The sequence below is a fragment of the Nyctereutes procyonoides genome, unplaced genomic scaffold (assembly GCF_905146905.1).
Source record: "Nyctereutes procyonoides isolate TBG_1078 unplaced genomic scaffold, NYPRO_anot_genome, whole genome shotgun sequence".
Taxonomy (NCBI): domain Eukaryota; kingdom Metazoa; phylum Chordata; class Mammalia; order Carnivora; family Canidae; genus Nyctereutes; species Nyctereutes procyonoides.
In genome coordinates, this window is record NW_026575142.1 from 42,589,285 (window position 1) to 42,614,341 (window position 25,057).

At 58.0% G+C, this 25,057-nt stretch overlaps 1 protein-coding gene across 1 annotated transcript; it reads left to right on the forward strand.

Moving 5' to 3' along the window:
* Positions 1-9,435: 9,435 nt before the first annotated feature.
* On the forward strand, positions 9,436-24,001 carry CLPTM1L (CLPTM1 like). Its single transcript, XM_055308392.1, has 17 exons — positions 9,436-9,671; positions 9,875-9,975; positions 11,051-11,240; positions 12,560-12,708; positions 13,708-13,786; positions 16,147-16,264; positions 16,497-16,591; positions 17,355-17,439; positions 18,536-18,639; positions 19,563-19,628; positions 20,506-20,556; positions 21,116-21,198; positions 21,702-21,736; positions 22,173-22,228; positions 22,312-22,356; positions 23,035-23,150; positions 23,522-24,001. The coding sequence occupies exons 1-17, from the start codon at positions 9,510-9,512 to the stop codon at positions 23,604-23,606; spliced, it is 1,620 nt and encodes a 539-aa protein (XP_055164367.1). The 5' UTR covers positions 9,436-9,509; the 3' UTR covers positions 23,607-24,001.
* The last annotated feature ends 1,056 nt before the right edge of the window (positions 24,002-25,057 follow it).

The following is a 25,057-nucleotide window of genomic DNA, read 5'->3' on the forward strand; positions in this document are numbered from 1 at the left end:
TTAAAAATCAAGCCTGTGTTGACTTATGCACCAAATGTATTTATCTGGAATGTAAATACTTTTACTTATTACAGGAGCTGAGCTCCTCTTCCTTAAAGTTATTTGTTGTGTGGATGAAGGGTCCCTCAGACTGGGTAGGAGCCGAGGGCTGCAGGAGCCACCAGGGGAGCTCAGGCTCAGCCGCAGGAGCAGGAGCAGCAGCCAAGCCGCCTGCAAACCCCACGGGCCTTGCCCCCGTCTGGACCTAAGGCTAATATTTGTAGTGGCTTCTCAGCAAACACACTCCTAGGAGGGTTATCACTCATCTGCTGTTAGATGTTCGGATATCCGCTAAGCCTTTTTCATACAGAGAAACTGAATCTAAAATTCTAAAAAGTTCTATTACACCACAAAATGATCATTTAAAAACTGAGAAGGTGCAGGGGACAGTCATCCCGTGAGGCAGCGAGCAGAACGTCCTCCCGTCACGAGCCATCTGGGGGTCTGGGGGCAAGTCCGCACGGCCGGCTCCTTGCGAGGGGGAGCCCCAGGTGGAGGCTGAGCTGGGCTTCCAGAGGCACCTCCTCCCCTGCTTCACCCCTCAGACCCGGGTCAGGGCTTGCCCGAAGCGTCAGGGGAGCTGAAACCTGGCGAGGGTGCGGAGAGAACCCCACGAGCTGGTTCCACGAGCAGCCATCTGTCCGTCAGCAACGGAGCCCTTGCCGCCACACTTACTGGTTACTGCTGGCACACAGAAAAGCTTTCAATCCAGTTAGCTTGTTTAGGGCTCTATGGGGCTTTCTAACTAGGAATGCAAATTATCTGAAACACACGGACCCACACTGCTGACCACAGCCAGTGGGTGCTGCTCCCCCTCGTATCCCAGGGACGGCGGCCACAGTAGGTGAGGAGGGTCTGCAGGAAGCTGCCCCTGGGGCTGGCGGCTGCCTCTGACAGGGCTGCTCCGCCGTGCAGTGCCAGGGGAGCCTGAGGTCACCCTGCTCCCACTGCCTCCCCTGTGGGTTCCTCCCCGGGACGATGCTCCACCACTGCCTGTTTGGTGAGGTTGGTTTAGTTAAAACTGGATGACCCGAGCGAGCGGGTGCAGTGCAGGGCACCCGCGCTTGGCCCGGCCACGGCCTGAGGCCAGTTCCTCTGCGTGCAGCCTGGGGCAGCACCCCACCTCCCGGGCACTGGAGCCCCTCCCAACCCCCCGCCCCTCAGCCCTGCCTCACCCCTCTCATCTCAGCCCCTCCCTGCCCCAGCTGGTCACTCTGAGGCCAGCAGGGATGTCCACAGGGTAGGCGTGGAGGCTGCACAGCCCACGGGAGGCAGAGGGATGCCTGACCCTCCGCCCCCCGCCTGGCGTAGGTCTTTGGGGTCGTATTTTGACTGCATACTGCAAGACACGGAGAGCTGGGCATGGACGCTGTGCCCTAGTTAGGAAATCTGTTTTGCTCAGAGATGAGTTTGCAAACCTGAAATTACCTTGTGTATATTCCAGAATTGAGTGAGCAGCAAACATGCTGCAGATAATCAGAACCTGCTGCGTAATTGGCAGGCCTAGCACAACACGAGAATCCAGGGCCCTCTCGAGACTCATTAACACTCGGGATGGTGGCTGTGGAGGTCCGCATGAGCCCCCCCGACCCCGTGAGCACGAGGCCCCAGGGGCAGCAGGTGTCACCTTAAGGGAAGCGAGCAGCAGAGACAGGAAGGGGCTGCAGGGGACAGTGGGCCGGGCCCAAGGGGGCGGTGTGGAGGCCACAGGGGGCCGTGACCCAGATGCGTGCTGGCTGGAGGGCCGGTGTAGCCTGACACCGGTGCGTGTGCGGCACAGGTCCTTCCTCTCCCCAGAGTGTGTGTGCATGGTGCGCCCGGCGGCCGGTCCACTTCATGTGTCCACACTGGTGTTTGGCTGCTTCTCTCTCTGGTGTGACCGTGTTATTGTGCTCACGCGCAGACCTGGACACCCTGAAGCCACGCAGCCGTGGATGTCTAGCCACCAGCCCCCCCCTCCTCCCACCATGCCGACACCTGCTGGTTTGCCCCTGACCCCTTCGGCCCCGCGGCTCCGGAACAGGAGGATGCCGCGTACCCGCTCCTTTTCCACACCGCAGGACGTGGCCGCCCGGCCTCGGGTCCTGGTCATCCAGGGCTCTCTTGCACTGGGATCCAGCCACCTCGGATCTTCACTACCACAAAGAATGCCACCGCGAGTCTGCTGGCGCCTACATCTTGCATGCTCCTCAGTGTTGACAGACTGCCAGTGTGGCCGGCCTTGGGTTGGTGTGGATGCGGCCTCGTGGCTGCAGCTGAGATCCTGCCCAGGGTGGCAACACGTCCGTGACCTGTTCCTTCACTAGGTGCCTGAGGGCGCGGTGCTGAAGTCTGGACCCTGTCCCCCCGGAGGTGGGCACCTCCTGCTAGAAGTGAGGCCCAGTGTCCAATGGCTGGGACACTGCCAGGACAGGGCCACGTCCACGCGTCCACCCCGGGAGGCTTCCCGAGCCGTCCTGCTTGCAGGCGGAGACCCAGGAGCCTCCAAGTTCAGCCCGGCAGCCCAAGGGCAGAAGTCGGTGCAGGCGTTACAACTGTTCACCCGGAGGGCGTCTAGCTTGAAAGGAAAACCCTGCAATGCAGGCAGCACATCAGTATAAAGTGCCCACTGCCCGTGGCCGTCAAGGCCAGCCCGAGACCGGTCAGTCCTCAGAGGGGTCAGTGGGGGCCTCGCATGGGACTCTGGCCATCTGCAAGGGAAGCACCCCGCCCTCTCCCACCTGTCCCCGCCCAGCTGCACCCATCCGAGGGCGGCCCCTCCTACCTGTCCTCACCTCGGGGCTCAGACAGTGTCTGGGACTAGCGTTGTCTGATGTCCCACCAGAGAGGGCCACTGAGTTTCCACCCTGTCACAGCCGTGCTGTCACCTTGCCGGCAACCATGGTTTCATCCTCTCTGTGGGGCCCACCCTGTTGTGTGTGCCCGGCCTCCCATGGCTCCCCAAGGGCACAACTGGGACTCGCTTCTAGCTGACCAGACCCTAGGCCCAGATGCTTCTCGCCTCAGTTTCCTTATCTACAAATGGCTCCAATATGGGGTAGGTTGTGGGCACTGAACAGAATTGGTGAGTGTTCTGTTCTCAGGACACACTGATCGCACAGCCTTTGTCCTTTCGGATCTCCGGACAGGACTATCAGGTGCCGTGGGGCTGAACCTGTCAGAGCCGCACCTCCATGGGTCCCGCGTTTGCATGCACCTGGCCGGTGCGTGAGGCGCCTGCTGACTGAGCTCTGGGCCCAGGCGTGTCCGGGCTCCCGGAGGGCCTGGCACTCGGGCTCCCACTGGCAGGTGTGGAGCTATCGTGACCACACGTGGTCAAGGGGGTGATTGCACCAACAGGCAGAGCCAGGGCTGGGCACGCGGGGACAGGTCAGCATGGATGACGAGGAAGCTGGATCCGGCGAGCACTAGCCGTGGCCTCCCTGAGCTGACTTCTTCCTGCCACAAGAGCTGTCTCCATTCGCTTGTTGGCTTTCAGAACTTGCTTGGCTGCCCCTGCGTTCTTTCAGAGAATAGAATCTATTATTTGTACAAAATAGCTTTCCTGAGGTAACTGCGAACCCGCATCGACACTACGTCCTATGAAAAGCTCTGTGGGAAGGCCAGCCTGGTTTTTTGTAAGATAATAATAGGGCTCATGGGTTCTAAGGCTGAAACCTGTAATCTCATCGATTTTCCTCCTGGGAAACGGGGCTGTCGATGAGGGCATCACCCTGGAGGACCATCAGCACCTACCCGAAGGCCGTGGAATCCAAGGGCCCTGCTCCCAATGCCCGAAAAGGCCAAATGTCCCCATTCATGGGCACACGCCTCCTCGGCTCCTCCCGACATGACACAGCCCCATCTGACACCAGCCCCCTCAGAAAAGGACGGCATGAGGTGCCTGCCTCCTCCCTCCACAGCAGGTGGGAGCGTCTCCAGGGACCTGGATGGCAGCAGGTGTCAGGGACACAGAGGGGCTGGGTCTGCATCTCTCCCCTTCCCACGGCCTCATGCTCCCCTGGCATTCCCTTGGACCCTCAAAACAACAGGATCACAGTGACACGTTGGGAGGATTTGCGGTGGAAATGGGGGGCTAACTGGCATGAATCATCTTTTGCAAATTCATCCGTTGATGTCCCGACCCCCACCACCTCAGTATGCGACAGGGTTTGGACATGAGGTCTTTACAGACATGAGGTCACTGAGCTGAGGAGGTTGTTCAGGCACACCCTGACCCAATACCACTACTGTCCTCATCAGAAAAGGGGAGCAGGACACAGACACGCAGAGGGACGGCCACGGAAGGACACAGAGAAAGGTCGGCGTCTACAGCCCACCAGAGAGGGGTCAGGAGAAGCCAGCCTGCCCAGGCCTGATCTCAGACTTCCAGCCCCCAGAGTGAGAGGACAGAAATGCAGGAGGGCTAAGCCCCCTGCCTGTGGGGCCCCATTCTACAGCCATGAGGACCCATATGGAGCCCAGCGCCCCACCCTCCCTCACTCCTTGCCCCCTGAGCCAGCTGACACTTCACACACAGCAGCCTTCTAGCTGCCACGATGACGAGGACGGAGGCTCATGCAAGGTGGCCACTCCTCTGTACCAAGTCGGGCTCCAAGTCCTGACTTCCTGAGCACACTGCCCGTTGGTATGTTCTCAAGTTCACGAAGGGTAACGCTAGGGAGGGTACAGGCTTCATCTGGTGCCTTCTAGCTCCCGGGACGCAGCAGGTGCAGCACCCTTCACTTTCGGAGACATCTGGAAACGTGGAGTCGGCTTGCTCCCAGAGGAGATGCAGAGTTGGGTGCTCACCCCAACGACCTCTGGTAACTGTCTAATTTCTAATATTTGTACATAGATGGCAACTCAACTGCATTTTTTTTTCAACTGCATTTTTGAGTTTCCCAAACCCATAAATTCACTTAATGGGATCTTATTTTTCCTGAACGAATCCTGCAGAGCCTGTCCCACATCAGCACTGAGAGGAATGGACCGTGCTGGCGGTTATTCGTTGAGCTCATAAAACACTCCAGCCCAGCACTGAATGGGACCCGGGAGGACCACAGCTCCTGCTCCACGTGAGAAGCCAGTTATTTTTCATCATCAGAGAAACAAAAACGACTAACTTAACAACATCTCACGGAGCAAACTGGCATAACCCCAGAGGTCTGACACTGCCCTCTGATGGCAGAGCTCAGGAGAAACAGACCTCCTCCTACTTCGGGGCTTCAATACAAGCAGGACACCACCCGGGGGTAGGCATCTGGCAATGGCTGGAAACATATACATACATTTATCATTTCAATCAACCCCACTGCTGAGGATCTGTCCCAAAGATACGATGGCAGGAGGGAAGGAAGGAAGGGAAGGATGATGAATGTTCAAGGTTTAGGCTTTAACAGCTAAAGGCTGGAAACAACTCACAGGTCTGCCTGGATGAAGGTAGCTGAACACACTGAGGCAGCCACAAAGTGGAGAAATGTGCACCTGTACAAACACCAAAGGAATATCTCTATTTACCATATGATGTTTCCTCCAGGATGTACAAAAATTTCTAAAACTCAGTGGAACTTCTAGAAACAAAAAATATAACATCTGAAGTAAAAAGTCACAAGATGAGCTTAACAGCAGTTTGCAAACTACAGGGGGAAAAAAGGAAACCAGTGCCCCTGGATAAGTAACCTTAGAGAGCGTCTGAGCCTAAGCATGGAGGGGGGAAGCTGAAGAAATGCACAGACCCTCATGTTACACCACAACAGCAGCAAGCCGTCTCAGGTATGTACAGCCAGGGCCACAGAAGAGGAGGCAAGCAAGACATCTTGGCTACAACATCTTCAAATTTGATGAAATTTTTAAAAAAGTAAAAGAAAAAAGAAAATTTAAAAATTGATGAAATTCACACATTAAAACCAATGGCTTCTTAGAAAAAAAATCAAAAACAGATGGAGGAAATGGACACACTATATACCGAGGAGCAGGAATAGGGATGTCCTTATTTCTCATCAGAAACAACCCAAGCTAGAAGACAAGAGAACAGTGTGCTTCGACATACTGAAGAAAACATGCCCATCCACCTGGGACTCCGTAATTAGTGAAAATATATTCCAAAAAAAAAAAAAAAAAAGGGATCCCTGGGTGGCGCAGCGGTTTAGCGCCTGCCTTTGGCCCGGGGCGTGATCCTGGAGACCCGGATCGAATCCCACGTCGGGCTCCCAGTGCATGGAGCCTGTTTCTCCCTCTGCCTATGTCTCTGCCTCTCTCTCTCTCTTTGTGTGACTATCATAAATAAAAATATATATATATATATACATATTAAAAAAAAGAAAAGCAAATTAAAAGCTTTTTCCTACAAATAATGGTTGACAGAACCAAACAGCAATGGGTCTGCATGAGAAGTGCTAACGGAAGCCAAGGAGGCCAAAGGAACAAACAGCAGCTAGAGCCAGGGGATGCACAAAGGAGCCCAGACAGCATAAACACATGCCCTCGCGTCTACTTTATTCAAAATTGGTTTTAGAGATTTCTCTGTAGTTAAGGGAAACAAAAGCAAAAATAAACTATTGGGACTTCATCAAGATAAAAAGCTTCTGCACAGTGAAGGAAACAGTCAACAAAACTAAAAGGCATCCTACAGCATGGGAGAAGGTATTTACAAATGACGTATCCAATAAAAGGTTAGTATCCAAAATATATAAAGAACTTAGCAAACTCAACACCCAAGAAACAAATAACCCAATTAAAAAATGAGAAGACATGAACAGACATGTCTCCAAAGAAGATGTCCAGATGAGTAAGACACATGAGAAGATGTTCCACATCCCTCGGCATCAGGGAAACGCAGACCAGAACCTCGGTGATCACACCTGCCACGAGAGCTGAGACCAAGAACACAAGAAACAAGTGTTGGTGAAGATGTGAGAAAGGGGAGCCCTTGTCCACTGTGGGTGGGAATGCAAACTGGTGCATTTTGTGAAACAGTGTGGAGGGTCCTCAAAAAGTCAAAAACAGAGCTCCCCTAGCACCCAGCAATTGCACTACTGGGTATTTACCTGAAGGGCACAAACATACAAACTCCACTGGGCACATGCACCCAGTGTGTACAGCAGCATTATCTACAGCAGCCAAGACATGGAAGCAGCCCAGAAGCCAGGTCAGTTCCAAGTCCCTGCACAGCATGGAGTTTGTATCTGACCTTCCAGAAAGCTTCGCAAGATCTTTTTATAGCTTTGAGATAGCGAAACTGAAGGACTCCATGCAAATCTGTTTTTCGCTCCTCTTCTGGCTTCTTTTCTTGCTAGGACCTGCCCTGGCACTTTACACAAGCCCCAGGCTGCAAACAGGGCACATCCTCCCTGTAAGGGATAAGCAGTTAGTGATATCTCTAGAACATATAACATGTAAGGAAGCAGCAGGAGACAACGACCAGATGAAAACATACGTGTACTCCAGACCCCCAGCTCCAGGGACTCATGGACTTGGGAAGGACATCTGGAAGCCTGTGAGGACGCACACAGCACACCACCATCCTCAATAAAAACCCTGGACCTTAGACAAAGATGAGACTCCCTCCTTTCCTCTCCAAGAGTCCCAGACTCTGCATACTGGCACTCTCTCTATCCCTTCAATGAACTCTGCATTCACCTCCTGCTGGCTCGCGTTCCATTTCTGGCCCAAACGCTTGCCCATATAGGGCCAGGGATGGTCTTGGTTGCTCCTTCAGGAAGCCCCGGGGAACCCTGGACCCGACCTGCCTGCATCAGCTTCTACATGCAAGAGCAGCAGGACGCCCAGTTTTGCGGTTTCGCGTCATCCCTGCTTGCAATGAGTGTGCACCTGGGATAGAGTTCAAGGTGAGGGAGAAGGAAGGGGACAGGAACCTCAGGGCTCTGGGGCTCCGCAGCTCCTTCCTGAGGCCCGGCTGCGTCCTGGCCCCCTGGATTCCAGGAGAACCCCCATCCCGTGGAGCCAGCCATCCCCTCGTGTGTGTGGGGTGGGAATCCACCTGTGTTCCCTGAAGATGAGGAGGCCTGGGGCCTTCCTTCCTGCCCTGCACGGACCAGAGCCCCGACAGCAGCGGGGCGGGTGGAGAGGCAGCCTGGCTCCGCCGGGCCCCGCAGGGGTGACACGCAGGCGACTAGCCTGGCCACCGGGCAGAGCGCTGGTAAGGAGGGTGGATCTCACACGGGCTTGCTACGCAGAGAGCAGGAGGGAGAGGGAAGGGCGGGGGGGGGGGCGGGCCGAGCCAACAGGCCCAGATGGGCTCCACGGGAGAATGACTAGGCGTGGGGGCGTCAGCCCCCTGCACCCAGCCGAGCCCCTGGCTCCCGGGACGCCTGCCCCGCCCCCGCAGCGCCACCTGCCTCAAGTCCGCGTCCCGACCCCACCTGAAGCAATGCGCCCCCTCCCCCGAGAACACGAACAGCACCCCCGTTCCCATTACAGCCCAACGGGTTCTGGATCGCAGTCAACACAGAAAAGAACAGCGTTGGCAGCGCGGCCACGGTATGGGGGGGGGTCCGCTGAGCTCAGGGTTCGAGGTCCCCGAGCCTGGAGGGACGCAGGCGGAGCACGGGCGTGTGCCGGCCAACCCGGCTGCTCTCCGCTGGGGGAGGGGGGCACGACGGGGGTCCGCCCCCCGCACCCGCTGCTCTGCACCGAGACCCAGGGGTTCCAGGAGCTTCGTGGTTCCTCCGGATGCCCCCGGGGTGCACATGCAAAGGCACGAAATCGGGCCTTCGAGCTTCGCGAGTCTACGGACTCTCCAACTTTTTATTTTGCCGCAACTCCAAAAAAAGGAAGGGCCTCGAGAGCAGCGCGTAACCCCGCCCCGCCGCCACCCCGCCCCCGCGTGCTAACACCCCGCCCCCCGCGGGGTCCGGCGCGGCCGGCGAGCGCGCTCAGCCCGCGCGGACCCTCCAGCCCCGGGCCCGGATGCGGGAACCGCCTACGAGACCCCGCCGCCGCCCCGGCCCCGGCCCCGTCCCGTCCCGTCCCGTCGCGTCCCGTCCCCCTTAGGTCTCCCCCGGTCCTCGACAAGCCCAGGGCCCAGCGCCCGCACCCCGCGAGGCACGCCAGGAGGCGTCCAGGAGGACGGCGCGGGCAGGAGACGTCACCAGCGTGCGACGCGCCCCGGACGCGAGCGTGCGTGCGTGCGTGCGTGTGCGACGTTTGGAGGACTGCGTTTCCCAGGGGGCCGCGCGGCCCGCCCACTTCCGGCGGGCGGCACGGGACCCGGAAGCGGCCGGCGGCCGGCGAATCCCGCGGCGACAGGTCTGCCGGAGGGCGGCAGGAGCATGCAGGGCGGCCGGCGGCCCGCGGCGCGCGGCGCGTTCGTTCCCCCGCGGCGGTGGCGGCGGCGCGCGGCGGCTCTCGCGTGAGCGGAGGCCGGAGCGGCCGGCAGCGCGCCGGGCGGGCGGCGGGGCCCGCGGCTGCGAGGCGGGCCGGGCGGGGCCGGGGAGGGCGCCGCGCTCGGCCCGGGGGGCGGCGGCGCCATGTGGAGCGGCCGCAGCTCCTTCACCAGCCTGGTGGTGGGCGTGTTCGTGGTGTACGTGGTGCACACCTGCTGGGTGATGTACGGCATCGTCTACACCCGGCCGTGCGCCCGCGACGGCAACTGCATCCAGCCCTACCTGGCGCGGCGGCCCAAGCTGCAGGTGAGCGCGGGGCGCGGCGGCGGCGCGGCCCGGGGCGGGGGCGGGGGCCGGGGCCGGGGCGGGGGCCCCTGCGCGGTGTCGCTAGGCCACGCAGCTCTGTGAGCCCAGTCGGGGCTTTCTGCTGCCTGGAGCGGAGGTGGGAGTGGCCCTCCTTTCAGTGGGGTGTTCCCTACCCGCTGACCCTGCCCCCATGGCCCTTCCAGCTCAGTGTCTACACCACCACGCGGTCCAACCTCGGTGCTGAGAACAACGTGGACCTGGTCCTGAACGTGGAAGACTTTGACGTGGAGTCAAAATTTGAGAAGTAAGCGGGTGGGCCTGGGGCCAGCCACCGGGTGAGGCGGAGGGAAGGGTAGCGCCGGTACCTCCCGGGGTGCCGCGGAGAAGGGCCGTCAGTACTGGGCTGCCAGTGGTGGGACGCCTTCCCCGCGGCCCAGGGGGAGCCGCCAGCCGCCGAGGAGGACTCGCCCACTCAGGAGGTAGCTTCACCAGGCGCTGGCCACGGGATGCACAGTTTCCAGCAATGAGCCAGGGGTGACTGTGGCCGCAGAAGGGTTGGCAGTTTCCCACAGCAGACAGCTTGTTTCTTCGTAGCTGACGTAGCTCTTAGGTCTCCGTACCGAGAAGAAATAGGGCAGAGGAGAAGGTTTTGTAGGAGACCATAGTTAAGGGAAATGTAAGTATAGAGACATAAACGCTAGAATACGCAGTGACTTTTAGAAGTTGTATTTGTTATGTGGTCCCAGTTACAGGACTTTGCACGGATATGATTTAAAAAGCAACTTGCAGGGCACCTGGGTGGCTCAGCAGTTGAGCATCTGCCTTTGACTCAGGGCATGATCAAGCCCCGCATCAGTGTCCTTGCGGGGAGCCTGCTTCTCCCTCTGCCTGTGTGTCTGCCTCTCCCTCCCTCTCTCTCTCTCTGTTTCTCATAAACAAATAAAATCTTAAAAAGAAGAAAAAACAATTTGCTTGCCAACAAGGAGTCTGTATTTCCTCTAAGTGGCCAGGGAGGTGTCAGGAGTGACGGGATTGTAGAAGGCAGGTCCTCTGGCCAGCCCGCCCCGTGCAAGAGCTGCGAGAGACAGTGCAGTGCAGTGCTCAGGGACGCGGTGAGCTCAGGTCGGCTTCTGCCTGCCTGGCCACCACAGCCCCGACGTCACTGAGCACCAAGAAACAGAGGCAGCAGTGCAGATGTATGCAGTGCTCGGGTGTGTGAAAGCCGGTGCCAAGGATTTCATAAGTCCTGGGTTTCACTGGTAGTCTTTCTAATCTAAATTAGTTAGTTTGAAACCGCATAACTTACAAAGATATTTGGATAGTCTGCCCTGTGTGTACAGGTGCTCGCAGTTAGAAAACGGTCATTTCTTTTGTTTTAGGACAGTTAATGTTTCTGTACCAAAGAAAACTAGAAACAATGGGACGTTGTATGCCTACATCTTCCTCCATCATGCTGGCATTCTCCCGTGGCATGACGGGAAGCAGGTGCACCTGGTGAGCCCACTGACGACCTACATGGTTCCCAAGCCAGAAGAGGTCAATCTGCTCACTGGGGAATCCACTACGCAGGTGAGTGCATGAGGCCACTGACCGGATGAAGCCTGCGCTCGCCCCCGTGGAATTCACACACACGGGTTTCTCCATGTGCAGTGTGTCTGGAACTGGACCAACCCCTAGGAAGTGAAGCAGTTTGACGTAACAGGCGTGCATCCCTGTTCTTCATCTAAATCACTTCCCCTGGGTTTGCAGATAACTTTTGTGCCAAGTTAGTCACATACAGTTTAATCCAGTGATAGATTACTTCTCAGGCTCTGGGCCCCCTCCACCTGCAGGGAGCACGTGTGCGCCCCAGTGGGGTATGGGGTGTCCCTTCTGCAAGGCTCAGCCGCCGACCTTGGGTGGAGCCGGGAGACTCACTGCACCATGCAGACAGCAGGCCGACTCTCCAGTGCTGACATTGTCCCTCATGATCATGAAAGAGGGACTTGAGTGGGACACATTTTGTATCTCCATAGAACACTGCGTGTACAGGGAAACTAGAGTTGTCTTGGGTGATTATTAACAAAGCTGTGGATAAAGCAGAGGAATTCTGGTGCTCAGGTCTGTGTGCAACAGAAGGTGAGGTCCTTTAGAAATGAGGAATGTGGCAGCTCTCCAGGGAGTGTCCGTGAGGCGCTCCATGCCGTGGCTACTTGCAAAGAGTCCCTCGGCTCCTTTTCATGGGGACAGTATGGCCCTGCCTCTCAGTGCCTTCCTGGGGCCTCAGGGTGGTGGACGTTAGGGGGGTGAAGGGCTCTCTGGAACATATAAACACCAAGTATACGTTTGCTGTTAGTGTTACTTGGAAAAACATTTCTAATGTAAGCTACTTTAGCTGAACCGCGGGTGTCTTTTTAGGTGGGACACACAGTAAATGACCCAATAGCACACGATGTGTCCGTTAGATCTGGACGATGGCCCTGGCAGTCGTAGCTGCCTTGCTGACTAGCTCTGTGGAGGACGGAGGCCCAGCTCTGACCCCTGTCCTCCAGACGGCTGTGATCTCCTGAGTCTCATTGCCAGACACAGGGCTTAGTCCCAACTCCCTATGCCTCCTGCAAATGTCCCAGGACGCCCCCTACCTACTCAGGATTCCTGAGACGCAGATCAGCCCAAAGACCTGAAGCGGGGTCAACGTTGCAACGTAGCAGCCCTGTGGCTCGTGTTGAAGGAAGTGAGGGGTGTCCCTCTAGGGGAGCTGGCAGCTGCGGGTCCCTCCACACTGTGCAAGGCACTGCTTCCTGGTTGTGCCGTGTCAGTATGCGGTGGTGGCTCCCCAGACCAGGCCCAGGGACAGTGCCCCTCCTCCCAGCACCAGGCTCTTCTGCTGAGTCACTCCTTCCATTCAGCATCAGATAGAAGCAGAGAAGAAGCCACCGAGTGCCCTGGATGAGCCTGTTTCTCACTGGAGACCAAGACTAACACTGAATGTGATGGTGGACGACTTCGTCTTTGACGGGGCCTCCCTACCTGCTGACGTCCATCGGTACATGAAGATGTAAGTGCTGCTGGTCCCATCAGGGAGGCAGGGGTGGTGTTGACCTGCCCAGCCTCAAGCGTTGCTCCTTCATTCCTTGAGCTGGCAGCAAAGAGGTGATCCCAGTGGTGTGGAGGGTGGATGAAGCCTGTGGGAGCCCAGCCTACCAGAATCCAGAAGCATGGGCCATGCCTGCATCTCCGAGCCTCCCTGGGATAAGAGGCCCACAGGGCCTGCAGTGCTGCCTGGGGCACCCCGAACCTTGTCCCTCTTCTTGAAGTAGTGCTGCACCCATGTGAGATTTGTGTTTTCTGCGTACTGATTACTTCTGTCAGGATTCTGCATTTTGCTTTAACTTGTTTTGCTTACATTAACTTAAAAATCGGCATTGAGATCATTTTATGTTGTTGGCACTACTTAAACATGAGTATTAAGGTTGTGTGACCAATTTAGACGGTCCTGCATCTCCATTCTTTGGGGAGCCTGCTATTACATTTACATGTGGTAGTGGTTGTGCGGCTCTTAGAAATGGCTGTGGAGACTTGTTTTCCTTCTTCACATGTCAGGGGTGACTGGGATTGTCACAAGAGTTTTCCCCTTTTTAAATTTTAAATATCATTCTTGAATGTGCAACATAGTTTCACGATTAGATGCCTGAAAGGTACAAAAGGGTTAGGAGAAGTCCTCCACTCTTATTCTCTGGCCCTGGACTCAGTACAAGTACAGAAGTACAGGTGGGTTTTTATTTCCATTGTCCCTCTGCATCCCTGGACCATCCGTGTCCCGGCCTAGGTGGGCTCGTCCCTCATGGACACCCTGAATGGTATTCTCTGGCCACTGGGGTTTCACTCCCATGGCTGTGACTTCAGGGAGGAGCGGCTGCTTAGAGCCCTCTGCTTCCCTGGGGAAGGTGTGTCCTGAGACTCTCTGACCTGAGGCACATCGGCATCTCGGCTACATCTGGTTTCTCTAATGGTGAAAGCATCCGTGGTGACCTTGAGAACTGCTTTGCTCCCCCAGGATCCAGCTAGGGAAGACCGTGCACTACCTCCCCATCCTGTTCATTGACCAGCTCAGCAATCGGGTGAAGGACCTCATGGTAAGCGTTGCTCCCTCTTGCCTGCCATGGCTCTGAGCCTGTGGCCACCCCCTTGGCCCTGCAGGGCCTAATCCGCGGCATTTCTGACTTGGCAGGGGTGCGCTCTGGGTTAACCTCTGACTCCCTCTCCCAGCCCTGGTGCCCACTCTGCTGAAAGGATCTGGAGAGGTTCTGTATGTGGTGTATGGATGGCGGGTACGAAGAGCTCACGGGAGAGCCAAGTGTTGAAAACAGCTCACGAACATTGTTCCGTTGAACTCTGGTTGTTGGGCTTGGAAGTGCAGAGCAGCTCAGAGAGGGCCCTGGGCAAACTGCCCCGTTTAGGGGTGGCCCCACATGGTATCGCCATCCACGTTGGATCCCTTGGGCCTTCCCCCCACCCCCCCCGGGGTGGCCCTGGCCAGAGCTGAGCACAGGAGTAGAAGGGAGCTCGTACCCTGCCCCCCAGGGCGGATCGGAGGGTCAGCGAAATAGCTGACTTCCAGGCAGTAACAAGGTGACTGTTCACGCAGAAGGTGGCTTCTGCACCAGGCCCTGTGCCACACATTTCACAGACAGTCCGGCGCCCTGTCCCCGGTCCTGTGGCAGAGTCACTATTGTCTGTGTCCTGGGAGTCATTAAGGTTCACAGCTGAGCTCTCTGGCCTCATTGGGCAGAGCTGGACTGGGTGCCCTGCTCTGTGGCTCCTGGTCACGTCAGAGTCGTTTGTGGACATTTGCCAGGATGGGAGCCGTGTGCTCAGCCAGTCTGGAGTAGATGAGATGCTCGAGCCACCCAGCGGTGAGCAGGAAAGGGGGCACCTGACCTGGGCTCCGGCACTTGGGCCCCCGCCCCAGCTCTGCTGCCTCCTGCTGGCTGAGGAGCTCAGAAATGACCGTCACTCTGCACCTTTGCTGACGGGCCTGTGCAGTCCCTAACTTGTGGGCTCCTGCACTGCCCTGGCCGGCTCCTGTACCTACAGGGCTCGTAGGCCAGAGCGGGCATTCACTGTCCCCTGCTGTTTTCTGGGGTGTTCTCTGGTTCTCTGGTGCAGACCTGGGGCCATGCTGGTTCTGCCGAAGCGCCGGTCAGTGCTCTCTGGTCCCTGCTGCTGAGGCCCTGGTGCTGTCCTTCCAGGGGTGCGGGCAGTAAGGACAGGCTGGAGGCTGCGGGTGGACTCAGTGGTCTCCTGTGATGTGGTGCTGCCACTCAGACACGAAAACAAGCACACAGGCAGCCAGTGGTCCTGCGTTGTCTTTTGGTGACATTAACACTTTGTGTCAGTGGGAGCTGTTTTCTGGAATGAACACCAGCTCTGGGGGACAGCCAGCTCTGGGGCTTAGGCAGTGGCATCCCTGGGCTTGGGCCTGGGGTGCGCTGCCCCGGGTGGGGTGGCTCTGCACCTGGGCCTGGTGTCTGGTCTGTCCTGCTCCTGCATGCTTGGGTTGCTGGGCTGGTAACATCTGTGTTCACTGCCAGGGGTCTGCTGAGCAAGCAACAGGCGGGGGAATCAGCACTGGGTTACGTGGTGTTTGGGACGTGGTGCTCCTTGGGGGAGGGGGTCAGTGTGCCGGGGTGCCTCCCCCCACAGCATCTGGGACCCGGCCGCCGCAGCCCACATGTGCCCCCAGAGCCTGTGATTTCCCTGAGGTGGCCCCCACCCACTCCCCGCAGCTCCTTTTGTCCATACGCACTAGGTCAAGGGTCCCATCTTCCTGAGGCTCTCTGTTGGCCCCATCCCCGGATGGGCTTGCCCAGCCCCACACCCTGCACTCGAGGGTCTCTGGAAGCCCTCCGCCCACGCTGGGTTTCCCCTTGTCTCTAGTAGAGGTGTGGAGGCTCTAGTAGGTGTGGAGGCTCTAGTAGGGTTTCCCCTTGTCTCTGGAGAGGTGCCTGGCTCATCTGCAAGAGCAGGTTCCTAGGGATCCCTGGGTGGCGCAGCGGTTTAGCGCCTGCCTTTGGTCCAGGGCGCGATCCTGGAGACCCGGGATCGAATCCCACGTCGGGCTCCCGGTGCATGGAGCCTGCTTCTCCCTCTGCCTATGTCTCTGCCTCCCTTTCTTTCTGTGTGTGACTATCATAAATAAATAAAAATTTAAAAAACAAAACAAAAAAAGGTTCCTGGTGCGTCCTGGTGCCACTCACGTCAAGGAGACAGGGACAGAGGGACGCACAGGCTTGGGGTGACTCAGAGAAGCTTTGAGCGCTTCATGAGGAGGAGCCCCGGCAGGGCGGAGGGTGAAGGGGAGGCAGGAACCACAGGTCAGGGAGCAGACGGTCGCTGCGAGGGGCCCGGGTGTAAAGTGTGAGGTTCTGTTGGGAAGGGACGGGTGGGCGGCCCCAGCCCTGGAGAGGGTGCCGTGTCACTGCTATCCCTCCAGGTCATAAACCGCTCTACCACGGAGCTGCCGCTCACCGTGTCCTATGACAAGATCTCGCTGGGGAGGCTGCGCTTCTGGATACACATGCAGGATGCCGTGTACTCCCTGCAGCAGTTCGGTGAGGCCGCTGGTCAACCGGGCCCTGGGGGCGGGTGTGACCTTGAGTTCCAAGAGCAGGAAGATTGAGCCTGTGCACTTCCTGCTGTGCTGGTTTAACCTAGGTCTCTTGGGAGTGTGAGCTCCAGCCTTCCCTGCTGAGTGGAGCTGTCATCTGCGCGTGAGTGTGTGGTGTCTGTGGCGACAGGTGTCGCTGACCTTGCTTCTCTGGTGTGTTTCTCTTCCCTTCTCAGGATTTTCAGAGAAAGATGCTGATGAAGTCAAAGGCATTTTTGTCGACACCAACTTGTATTTCTTAGCATTGACCTTCTTTGTCGCAGCATTTCACGTAAGTGGTCACTGGGCTGGTGGCTCCATGGGCGCCTGCGGTCATCAGCCAGGGGTCTGCGTGGTACGGCCCGGCTGCCCCACTTGGGGCCTCTCTCCCAGGTCAGGAGAGGGTGTCTGCACCTGGGGCCCTGGCTGCCTGAACGACTTGGGGTTTTGTCTACTGGTCTTGGTGGCCATTTTGGAAAGAAATCTAAATTTCATGAGGTCGTTGAAGGACTTTGCGTTGGAGGCATTTATTATATAATCTTACGTGATAATTTTAATATTAGAAATCTAGTCTTTTCTTGGAATTTTTCTTGTAACTGGTGAAAGAAAGCTGCCCCCCCCCCGTCATAGCAGTGGTGCTAGATTTGGGGTCAGGCTGGGAAAGGGTGGGCTAGGTGGGCCACAGGGCACGCGTGGAAGCCCTACTGGAGCCCTCCCCAATGCCTGCTGGGAAATGGTGGTGTTTATTAGAAGGCCAGTGTCTGCGACCGAGGCCGTGTGTTTTTAAGGCAGATACTCCAGGTAATAGCCAACCAACCGCACCTGGCAAGGGAAGTATCTGGACGTCCCTGTAGGTGTATGGCCGCAACTGCACTCAGAAGCTTTGCGGTTCCTGCATGGTAGACGGGGCGTGAAGCCACGGGTTTCTGGGGCGCCCGGTGTCCATCTGGAGTGTCCTTGGGATCCGAGTCCAGTGCACACCTGCATTGTCACTTGGTGAAAAATAGCCGTAGGAGCGACATAAGATGCAAATTGCTGTGCGCTTTTTTTTCCAGCTTCTGTTTGATTTCCTGGCCTTTAAAAATGACATCAGTTTCTGGAAAAAGAAGAAGAGCATGATTGGAATGTCCACCAAAGCAGGTAGATGCTCTCTGGAGTTTTGGCCATTCTCAGGGCATATCTGCTGTAGATAAAGACGCATTTAAGGTTTCTTCTGAAACGTGAAGATTGTGGTTATCCTGACAGCCGCCAGCCAGGGGTCCTGCTCTTGTGGGAGGGGCGCCCATGTGTCTTCCACGCTTACAAGCTGGGGAGGGACTGTCTAGGTCACAGAGAACATCGTGTAGGCCCATGACCGCAGACAGAGGATGGGGTGATGGAGGCCGGATGCCATGCCCTCCCTGGCGATGGCACAGATGCTGGATCTTGATGCCCATGTGTGTGTGGCTGCCCAAGTATGCATCTCAACAAGAGAGGCCATTGTCTTTCTCCCATGGCAATAACGCGTACTGGGGTGGTGTAGGCTGCTTGGGCAGCCCTTTGTCATCTGTGTCTCAGATTCTGATGTCCTCAGAGTGGACAAGGGCCCCCACTGAGTTCTCCTGGCCCTTCTAGGGAGCAGGGGTAGGGGGATGCAGCAGATGGCTCTGGCTGTGTGTGGGCTGTAGGTCCCCAAAAATGTGCCATGGATGGCTGCTGGCATCCCCTGGTAGGCTTGGCTCTCTGCTTCTGTGAGAATCACTGAGGAAGCGGTAGGGCCAGTCAGTGAACCATAGCATCTCGTAAACTGTGGTCTTAGAAGGAGGTGATTAATTTATCACAGAATTGATGTGAAAGTGGGAAGAGGTGACATAAGAGTGCTGCGAAGCCAGTCCTGATTCCTGCCAGAACACGTACTATCCAAGTGCTTTCCACGTGCTTGTGTTTGCGAGTGTAGCACATACACATTTCTGTAGCTGAGGGGACTTTGTGTTCAGTGTCGCAGGACATTTGCACAACCATGCCAGCTCCACTCCAGTTTAGTGGACGGAGGGGCTGAATTACCTGAGGCCTTATGTATGTGGTTGTGGGGGGTGTGCGTGAGGGGTGGTGTGGGGCATACCTGTGATGGTGGGACATGAGTGTGCTGGGGGTGGTAGGTGGGGTTGGGGGGTGCAGGCAGGGGGTGCATGGGGGTTCCGGGATGTGAATGGGGCACAGCCAGCCCTGCAGCACACACCCTGCTCTCTGTCCCCAGTGCTCTGGCGCTGCTTCAGCACAGTGGTCATCTTCCTGTTCCTGCTGGACGAGCAGACAAGCCTTCTGGTGCTTGTCCCTGCGGGTATCGGCGCCGCCATCGAGGTAAGCTGTTCGGCGTCCCTGGGCCTGCGCTTGGCACTGTGCCCAGCCCTGACACAGGAGTGATATAGCCCCTGCATGCGCAGGGGCGGGGGGTGGAGTGGCTCTTTGGTTTCTTGGGTGCCAGAGCCTGGCAGCTGGTGGTGCTGCCGCTGCTGTTAGAAAAACTCTCCGCCCCCACAGCTATCTGTGGCATGTACCGTAATGTGTTAGATGCAGAGCCGCCAGCTGGCGCTGTGCTGGCTGCTGTAGGAAGTGTGGACATGGAGCGCCGGGGGTGTGTCACCCTGTGACAGCCTGGCTGTGTGGGGCTCAGAAGAGGGGTCCTGTGGGGCAGGCAGCTTGGGGCCAGGCATGAGGACGACAGAGGGGGCAGTGGGTCAGGATGTGCTCCTCTGGGCTCCGGCACTGCCCTGTTCCAGCCTGGGCCACAGCTGTGGTCCCGCGACCCTGCCTGTGGGTGCTGGCACATGTGGCGGTCGGGTCAGAGATGGCGCTTGGTCTGCCCATCGAGCACTGATGGGGATCTTCCATACGGGGATCTTCCTGCACTTGTCACGGTGCAGAAAGCCAGCTGAGAGGTGGCTGTGCTGTTAGTCCCACCTTGGTGAGGTGATGAGAAGGGGTGGGTTCTCTGGACGTGGGAGACGGCAGGACTTGGGGTGAGGCATGGGCCTCGCAGTGCCCACCAGGAAGAAGATTCTGGTGAACAGGAGGGAGGCAGGTGGGCTGGGAAGGGGGCCTAGGCCTGGGGGAGGACAGCTGGGCTGAGTGCCGGCTCCCGTGGTACAGAGAGGAGGCGGGTGGAGGCTGCGAAGAGTGCTGGAGCTGGGCCAGCGGGGCTGTGGCCTGGCTCCTCCTGGTGGTGGGTTCTGGGCACTTCTTGGTCTGAGGCTGAACATCTGTTTCTCGTTCTTTGTTATAAGCTCTGGAAGGTGAAAAAGGCCTTGAAGATGACCATTGTCTGGAGGGGCCTGAGACCTGAGTTCCAGGTGGGGGTTTCTGCTGTTGGGACTCTGCCCCCCCTCACAGCCCACCTCCTCCTGCCGCCTAATAGCCGGTGTGCTCATCCCAGAGCATCTGTTTGCATCTCCCTGCCGCGCTAAAGTTAGATGCCACTCTCAGGACTGGTGACCCTTGGCCACCTGTCTGACCTCTGGCTCATAGCAGCTCCCCAGCAGATGAGTCGGTGGGAGCTCGCAGGTGGAGGCCCCTGGCAGGGCCTGTGTCCACTAGTGCTGCAGCCTGCATAGGCTCCCCCATCAGGCCGGGACGTGGGGGTGCTGGCTCCAGGTGCTCCACCCCCCACACGCAGGCCATCTTGATGCTGCCAAGTACACTGTCCAAGCCGTGGTCCCGACCAACAGCCACTGCCTTGGGCTGACCTTTGTACCCCGCGACAAGCTTTTGCTGTGCCTTCTGGGTAGACAAGGGCTGGGGTTGGCGTGAATTTGAGGTCTGTTCATGTGCTGTGCTTTCGGCTGTGGAGGACGCTATCCAGGAGAAGTTCAGGGATCACGGCACCCCAGTTTTCCAGGTTCTAAATCATCAAAGACAGGACGTTGGTCCTGTTGTAAAGTAGCTTGGTGACTGTACAGTCACTGATGTGAAAACAACACGGTGTGCAGAGGAAGTGCGTTTGCTATGGAAGCTAAGGGAATAGAGTTGGGGGGGGCAGCCTGGGGAGGGGACATGCGGAGGGACATGCTTCTGCCCCACACAGCACACACTGTGGCCCGAGGGTGGTTCTGATGGCGTGGGGAAGGATATGACTGAGGGTCGCCACCTGGGGTGAGCTTCACGCAGTTGGGCTGGGTGCGCCTGCCTGGAGTCCGGTCACTAACAGGATCGTGTTGAATTCTGTGACAGTTTGGCACTTACAGCGAATCCGAGAGGAAGACGGAGGAGTATGACACTCAGGTAGGTGGCAGGGGTGGATTGGGGTGGGTTGGTGGCTGAGGGTGACATGCCCTCGGCAGAGGTTCCCAACATGGGAAAGACTCCAGGGCGTCTCCACATCACAGTTGCTGTGATCTCACATTGTGTCCCTGGGACTCTGGTGACCTCTGGTGACCTGAGGCTTCCCCCACCCCCACTGCTGTGGGCATGGCTGCAGATACCCATTTGCTGGGGTATGCTTCCTGCCTGTTTGCATTGGGGCTCTACTGGATCCCCGTGGAGCTCCAGAGAAGCGGGTCCCCGAAGGTGCTGGCACACAGCCCAAGAGAGCTGTGCACCGTCGTCCTCCTTGGCCCCTTTGCTGGTCTGCCGTAGGCCGCGGGGCTTTCCCCAGCCAGAGGGATGCTGTTGAGAACGTCCACATGCATCTGGCCGCCCCGCTGGCCCTGTGTGTTCTCTGGGCATGCACCGGCCCAGCACCACGCACATCCACTTCCCTGGAGTTGGGCCCGGGTGCCCTTTAGGCTTGTTTCCCCCATTGCAAGTCGGTTCCTCACAGAGGTTACCTGTTCCCCGGCAGGCCATGAAGTACTTGTCTTACCTGCTCTACCCCCTGTGCATTGGGGGCGCCGTCTACTCCCTGCTGAACATCAAGTATAAGAGGTAGGACGTTGCCCAGCCTCACGCCATGGCACCTGTACCCAGGACGCCCCTCGGCCTCCGTCCTGGGCCTGCCCACCTCTGCCTCCTGTTATTTGCTGTGTGGACCATGGCAGGGCCTCCCCTGGGGGGACCTCAAGACCAAGAACACAGACTACAGTGAGGGCACTGAGCCCCCGGGTGGGCCCCTGGTGTCCTGGACAAAGGCAGATGCATCCAACAAGGGGGAGCTGGTTGAGGCCACATGGCCGCTGCATTCGGGGCATGAGGACCCGGTGCAGATGCAACCCCAAGGGCTGGACCCCAGGTCTTTGAGTTGTCAGAGTTCTGACGGAAACCGCCTGGCAGCGCAGGTCTCTGGCCACCACCTGGTGCTTGTGCTCCGGGGGACGGGCTGTCCATACAGGTGCTCGGGTGCTTCCATGACCGTGCAACTGGCCAAGGGGACAGGCACCGAAGGACGGGCTGTGGGACCTGGCGCGCTGACAGTGCTCTTTCTCTTGCAGCTGGTACTCTTGGCTGATCAACAGCTTCGTCAATGGTGAGTGGTGGGCTTCAGTCTCACCAACAGCATCTCAGCAGGTTCCTTGTGGCTCCTCCACATGACCCCGTGTGGTTTGAGGTTGTGCAGGCAGGACCTCTCCTGCAGCTCATGCTCTGGGGGCCCCCAGACGCCTGGTTTGTCTGCAGGAGCCCCACTCGGGCTTCCCGGGCCACAGAGTCCTGGGCTGTGTGTTCTCTCATTGAAATGGTTCAGGGCCAGGACACGACCCTGTACACACATTCCCTGAGGCCACGCCATGGGCCCTGCGCACGGGCGTCTGGCCGCCCTGACTGGCCTGGGTTCTCTGGGCGGCTGAGGGCCTGGTGCAGGCTGCAGAGGAGGGTGTCCCGGAGGTGGGAGTGGCTCTGAGTTGCAGGGCAGCAGCTCTCTTGCCCAGATGCCGCAGTTCCCCAGCCTGCTGTCTGTCCTCCAGGGGTGTACGCATTCGGCTTCCTGTTCATGCTGCCTCAGCTCTTCGTGAACTACAAGGTAAGACTGTGGTCTGTCCACACGCTCACCTTTGTCTCCTGCGCGGCCATTCTCTGATCTGCTGCGTCTCTCCTGTCCCACAGATGAAGTCGGTGGCTCACCTGCCCTGGAAGGCCTTCACCTACAAGGTCAGTGCCAGCCTGGGGCCCCCTCAGTGCTTACACGGCCATCGAGTGGCACATGGCAGTGGTGGGGGGTCTCCTCTTGAGTCATGTGCACCGTGGTGACAACTTAAGGACGGTGGTTCTCTGATGTCTCAGCAGTCGAAGACGTTTTCCTGAATTAAAAACCATGTTCTTTTTGGTGATGTGTATCAGTGCGCAGACCAGCTCCTACCACCAGGGGCTGTGTCCACACAGATGCCCCAGCTCTCCTGCCCTTGGGGTTGTCCTGGTGCATCCACACACATGGAGCTTGGGCCCATGTGGCCTCTCATGCTCGTTGAGCAGTTTTCATGGGAGGTTGGGTTAAGATGTATTGTTCCATCTTGTGAAATAAAATGACCGGTTCTGACAAGCAGGGACGCTTGCGCGTTCCTGGCCCATGTTTGCAGGGCAGCCCTCCCTGGGCATCACAGGCTAAGCAGACCCGGGGCGTGCACTGCGAGGCAGGCGTCCGCATTGCTGCACTTGGCGCCTGCCTGTCTGGTGTTGCTGGGACACTCGAGGCCACACGTTGGTGTGTACCGAGCAGCCATTTGCAGTCAGTAACGAGGGTGACTGGGGCACAGGTGCTGGGGCAGGTGTCTTCCAAAGAGCCCAACGGCCCGTGATCCCACCTTCCCCCTATCCCATCCCGCCTGGCAGGCATTCAACACCTTCATTGATGATGTCTTTGCCTTCATCATCACCATGCCCACCTCCCACCGGCTGGCATGCTTCAGGGACGACGTGGTGTTCCTCGTATACCTTTACCAGCGATGGTGAGTGTGGCAGGCGCCTGTGCTGCTCATCCCATGGGGAGGGAGGCAGTGTGCTGATGGGAGAGACTGCCCCCGTCTCCTGGTTAAGAAGAGCTAGTCTCCGCGGCTGCGTGAGCCAGCCCCAGGCGCGTCCCCGCGTTCCTCACCAGCTCTATCTGGCCGAGTGCAGAGGGAGACAGTGCAGAGCTGTGTGCCCAGCAGGCAGGGACAGGGGACCTATCCAGACCAGCTTCGAGCACAGAGCTCTGTCCTGATGGTACAAACACATGAACAACAATAGGCAGGCACGAGGGGACCCCAGAGCCCCTGTCCCACGGCGGCTGGGGTCAATGGGTCCTCATCGCTGAGCCCATGGGCCCCCATCCTTGCAGGCTTTATCCCGTGGATAAGAGCAGGGTGAACGAGTTCGGGGAGTCATATGAGGAGAAGCCCCAGCGGAGGCCCCACGCAGACTAAGTCCCACCTGGGCCGTGTGGTGTCGGCCCCTGGGCAGCGGAGCTGGGCTGTCGGCTGAGTGTTTTCGGAGGCCTCTTGACGGGGTTCCCTGGACATTACATCTTCTGCGTTGCCAAAACCTGAACGTTTCCCGTTACCTCCTGAGTCCCTTGGCACTGTGTTTGAAAGGGGCCCCCGCGGGCAGACACCCACCCCTGCACCACGCAGGAGGGCCCAGGCACGGCCACTGCGCGGTGTCTGCGAGCACTCCCCACACACTCAAGAGGCTCTTTAAATCTATTCCTTAGAGACTGGGATCAAATGGCTTTTTTCCTTTTTGTTTAAAATTTGAGTATTTTAAAAGCTTAATGTACGTATGTTTCTATTTTAAAATAAATTTCTCTGGCTGTAACGTTTTCCTGGCCTGGTATGACGTAGAGGGCGTCTCTGCTGCTTCACTATTCCCATTCTCGAAAATGCATGTGTGAGGCGGGTTCATTCACATGCTTGTGAATGATCCACAGCCCTCGGATCACAAACGTGCTGGTACCTGGTATTGGATTCGTGGCACAGCCACCGGCGGTCAGGCAGGTGGCGTGTTTCTAGAAATGCCCCACGTCAGGGCACAGAGAAGCAGAGTGGGCTCCTCCCAGGTAGGAGGTGGGGCCAACCCCGATCCGTGTCTGCAGGAGGCCTGCACTCAGGAGCACGCGTCCCTCCTGCCTGTCCCCACTCATCTGCCACACACGCTGTCGCTGGGTTCCATTCACAGTGGAAATCACACGTGTGTGCCTCTCAGCCTGCAGCCCAGGTTTGTGCGCCACACACAGTGAGCCCAACGGGAAACACTTTGGTCAAAGTTTACCCTCACTTGGTTTCAGAAAGGTGAGCACACGGTGTCCTCTGGACCTCTCACCTGATTGCCATACCTGCAGATCCAGCCACTGAGGAGGGTGCAGACGTTTCAGCCTGGGGCAGGGGGCACAGCACGGGGGGCACTGGCTGCATCTTCAGTGAGGACGTCAGGGCGTCCAGCTCCACGTGTGCATTACAGGGGAGGGTCAGAAGGGGGGGAAGGGCAGGGGGTGGGGGCCCTGCACGTCCCAGACAGCACCTCCGAGTGGGTGACACCAATAGAGACGCGTGTCGTCCTCTGGTCTCCAGCTTAGGTGTGGGCAGATGGGTCCCGGGCCCCTCCCTGCACACCTGCCTCTCCAGCCTGCTCCTCCCACCCGCCCCTCACCTTGCACCTGGCCTCCTGCCTCCCACAGAAGGGCCCTGGGGAGGGGGGGCGTCAGGCCTGGGCTCTGTGGTGCCCCCGTCAGCCTGCATTCTTTGTGAGGATCCCAGCAGAGTTGACAGTGGAGCGGGCAGCTCTCAGTGACTTGCACAGTCCACACTCGGGACCCACCACCAGGTCGGGTTCCCCTCATCCCTCCTGGCTGGTCGTCTGCAGAAGCCATGTGGTGACC

Excerpts from the sequence above, each read along its gene's own strand:
- CLPTM1L (XM_055308392.1), top strand. The coding sequence starts at position 9,510 with ATGTGGAGCGGCCGCAGCTCCTTCACCAGCCTGGTGGTGGGCGTGTTC. Across the intron at positions 17,440-18,535 it reads TGGAATGTCCACCAAAGCAG|TGCTCTGGCGCTGCTTCAGC; the intron begins GTAGATGCTCTC and ends CTCTGTCCCCAG. Across the intron at positions 22,357-23,034 it reads GGAAGGCCTTCACCTACAAG|GCATTCAACACCTTCATTGA; the intron begins GTCAGTGCCAGC and ends CCCGCCTGGCAG.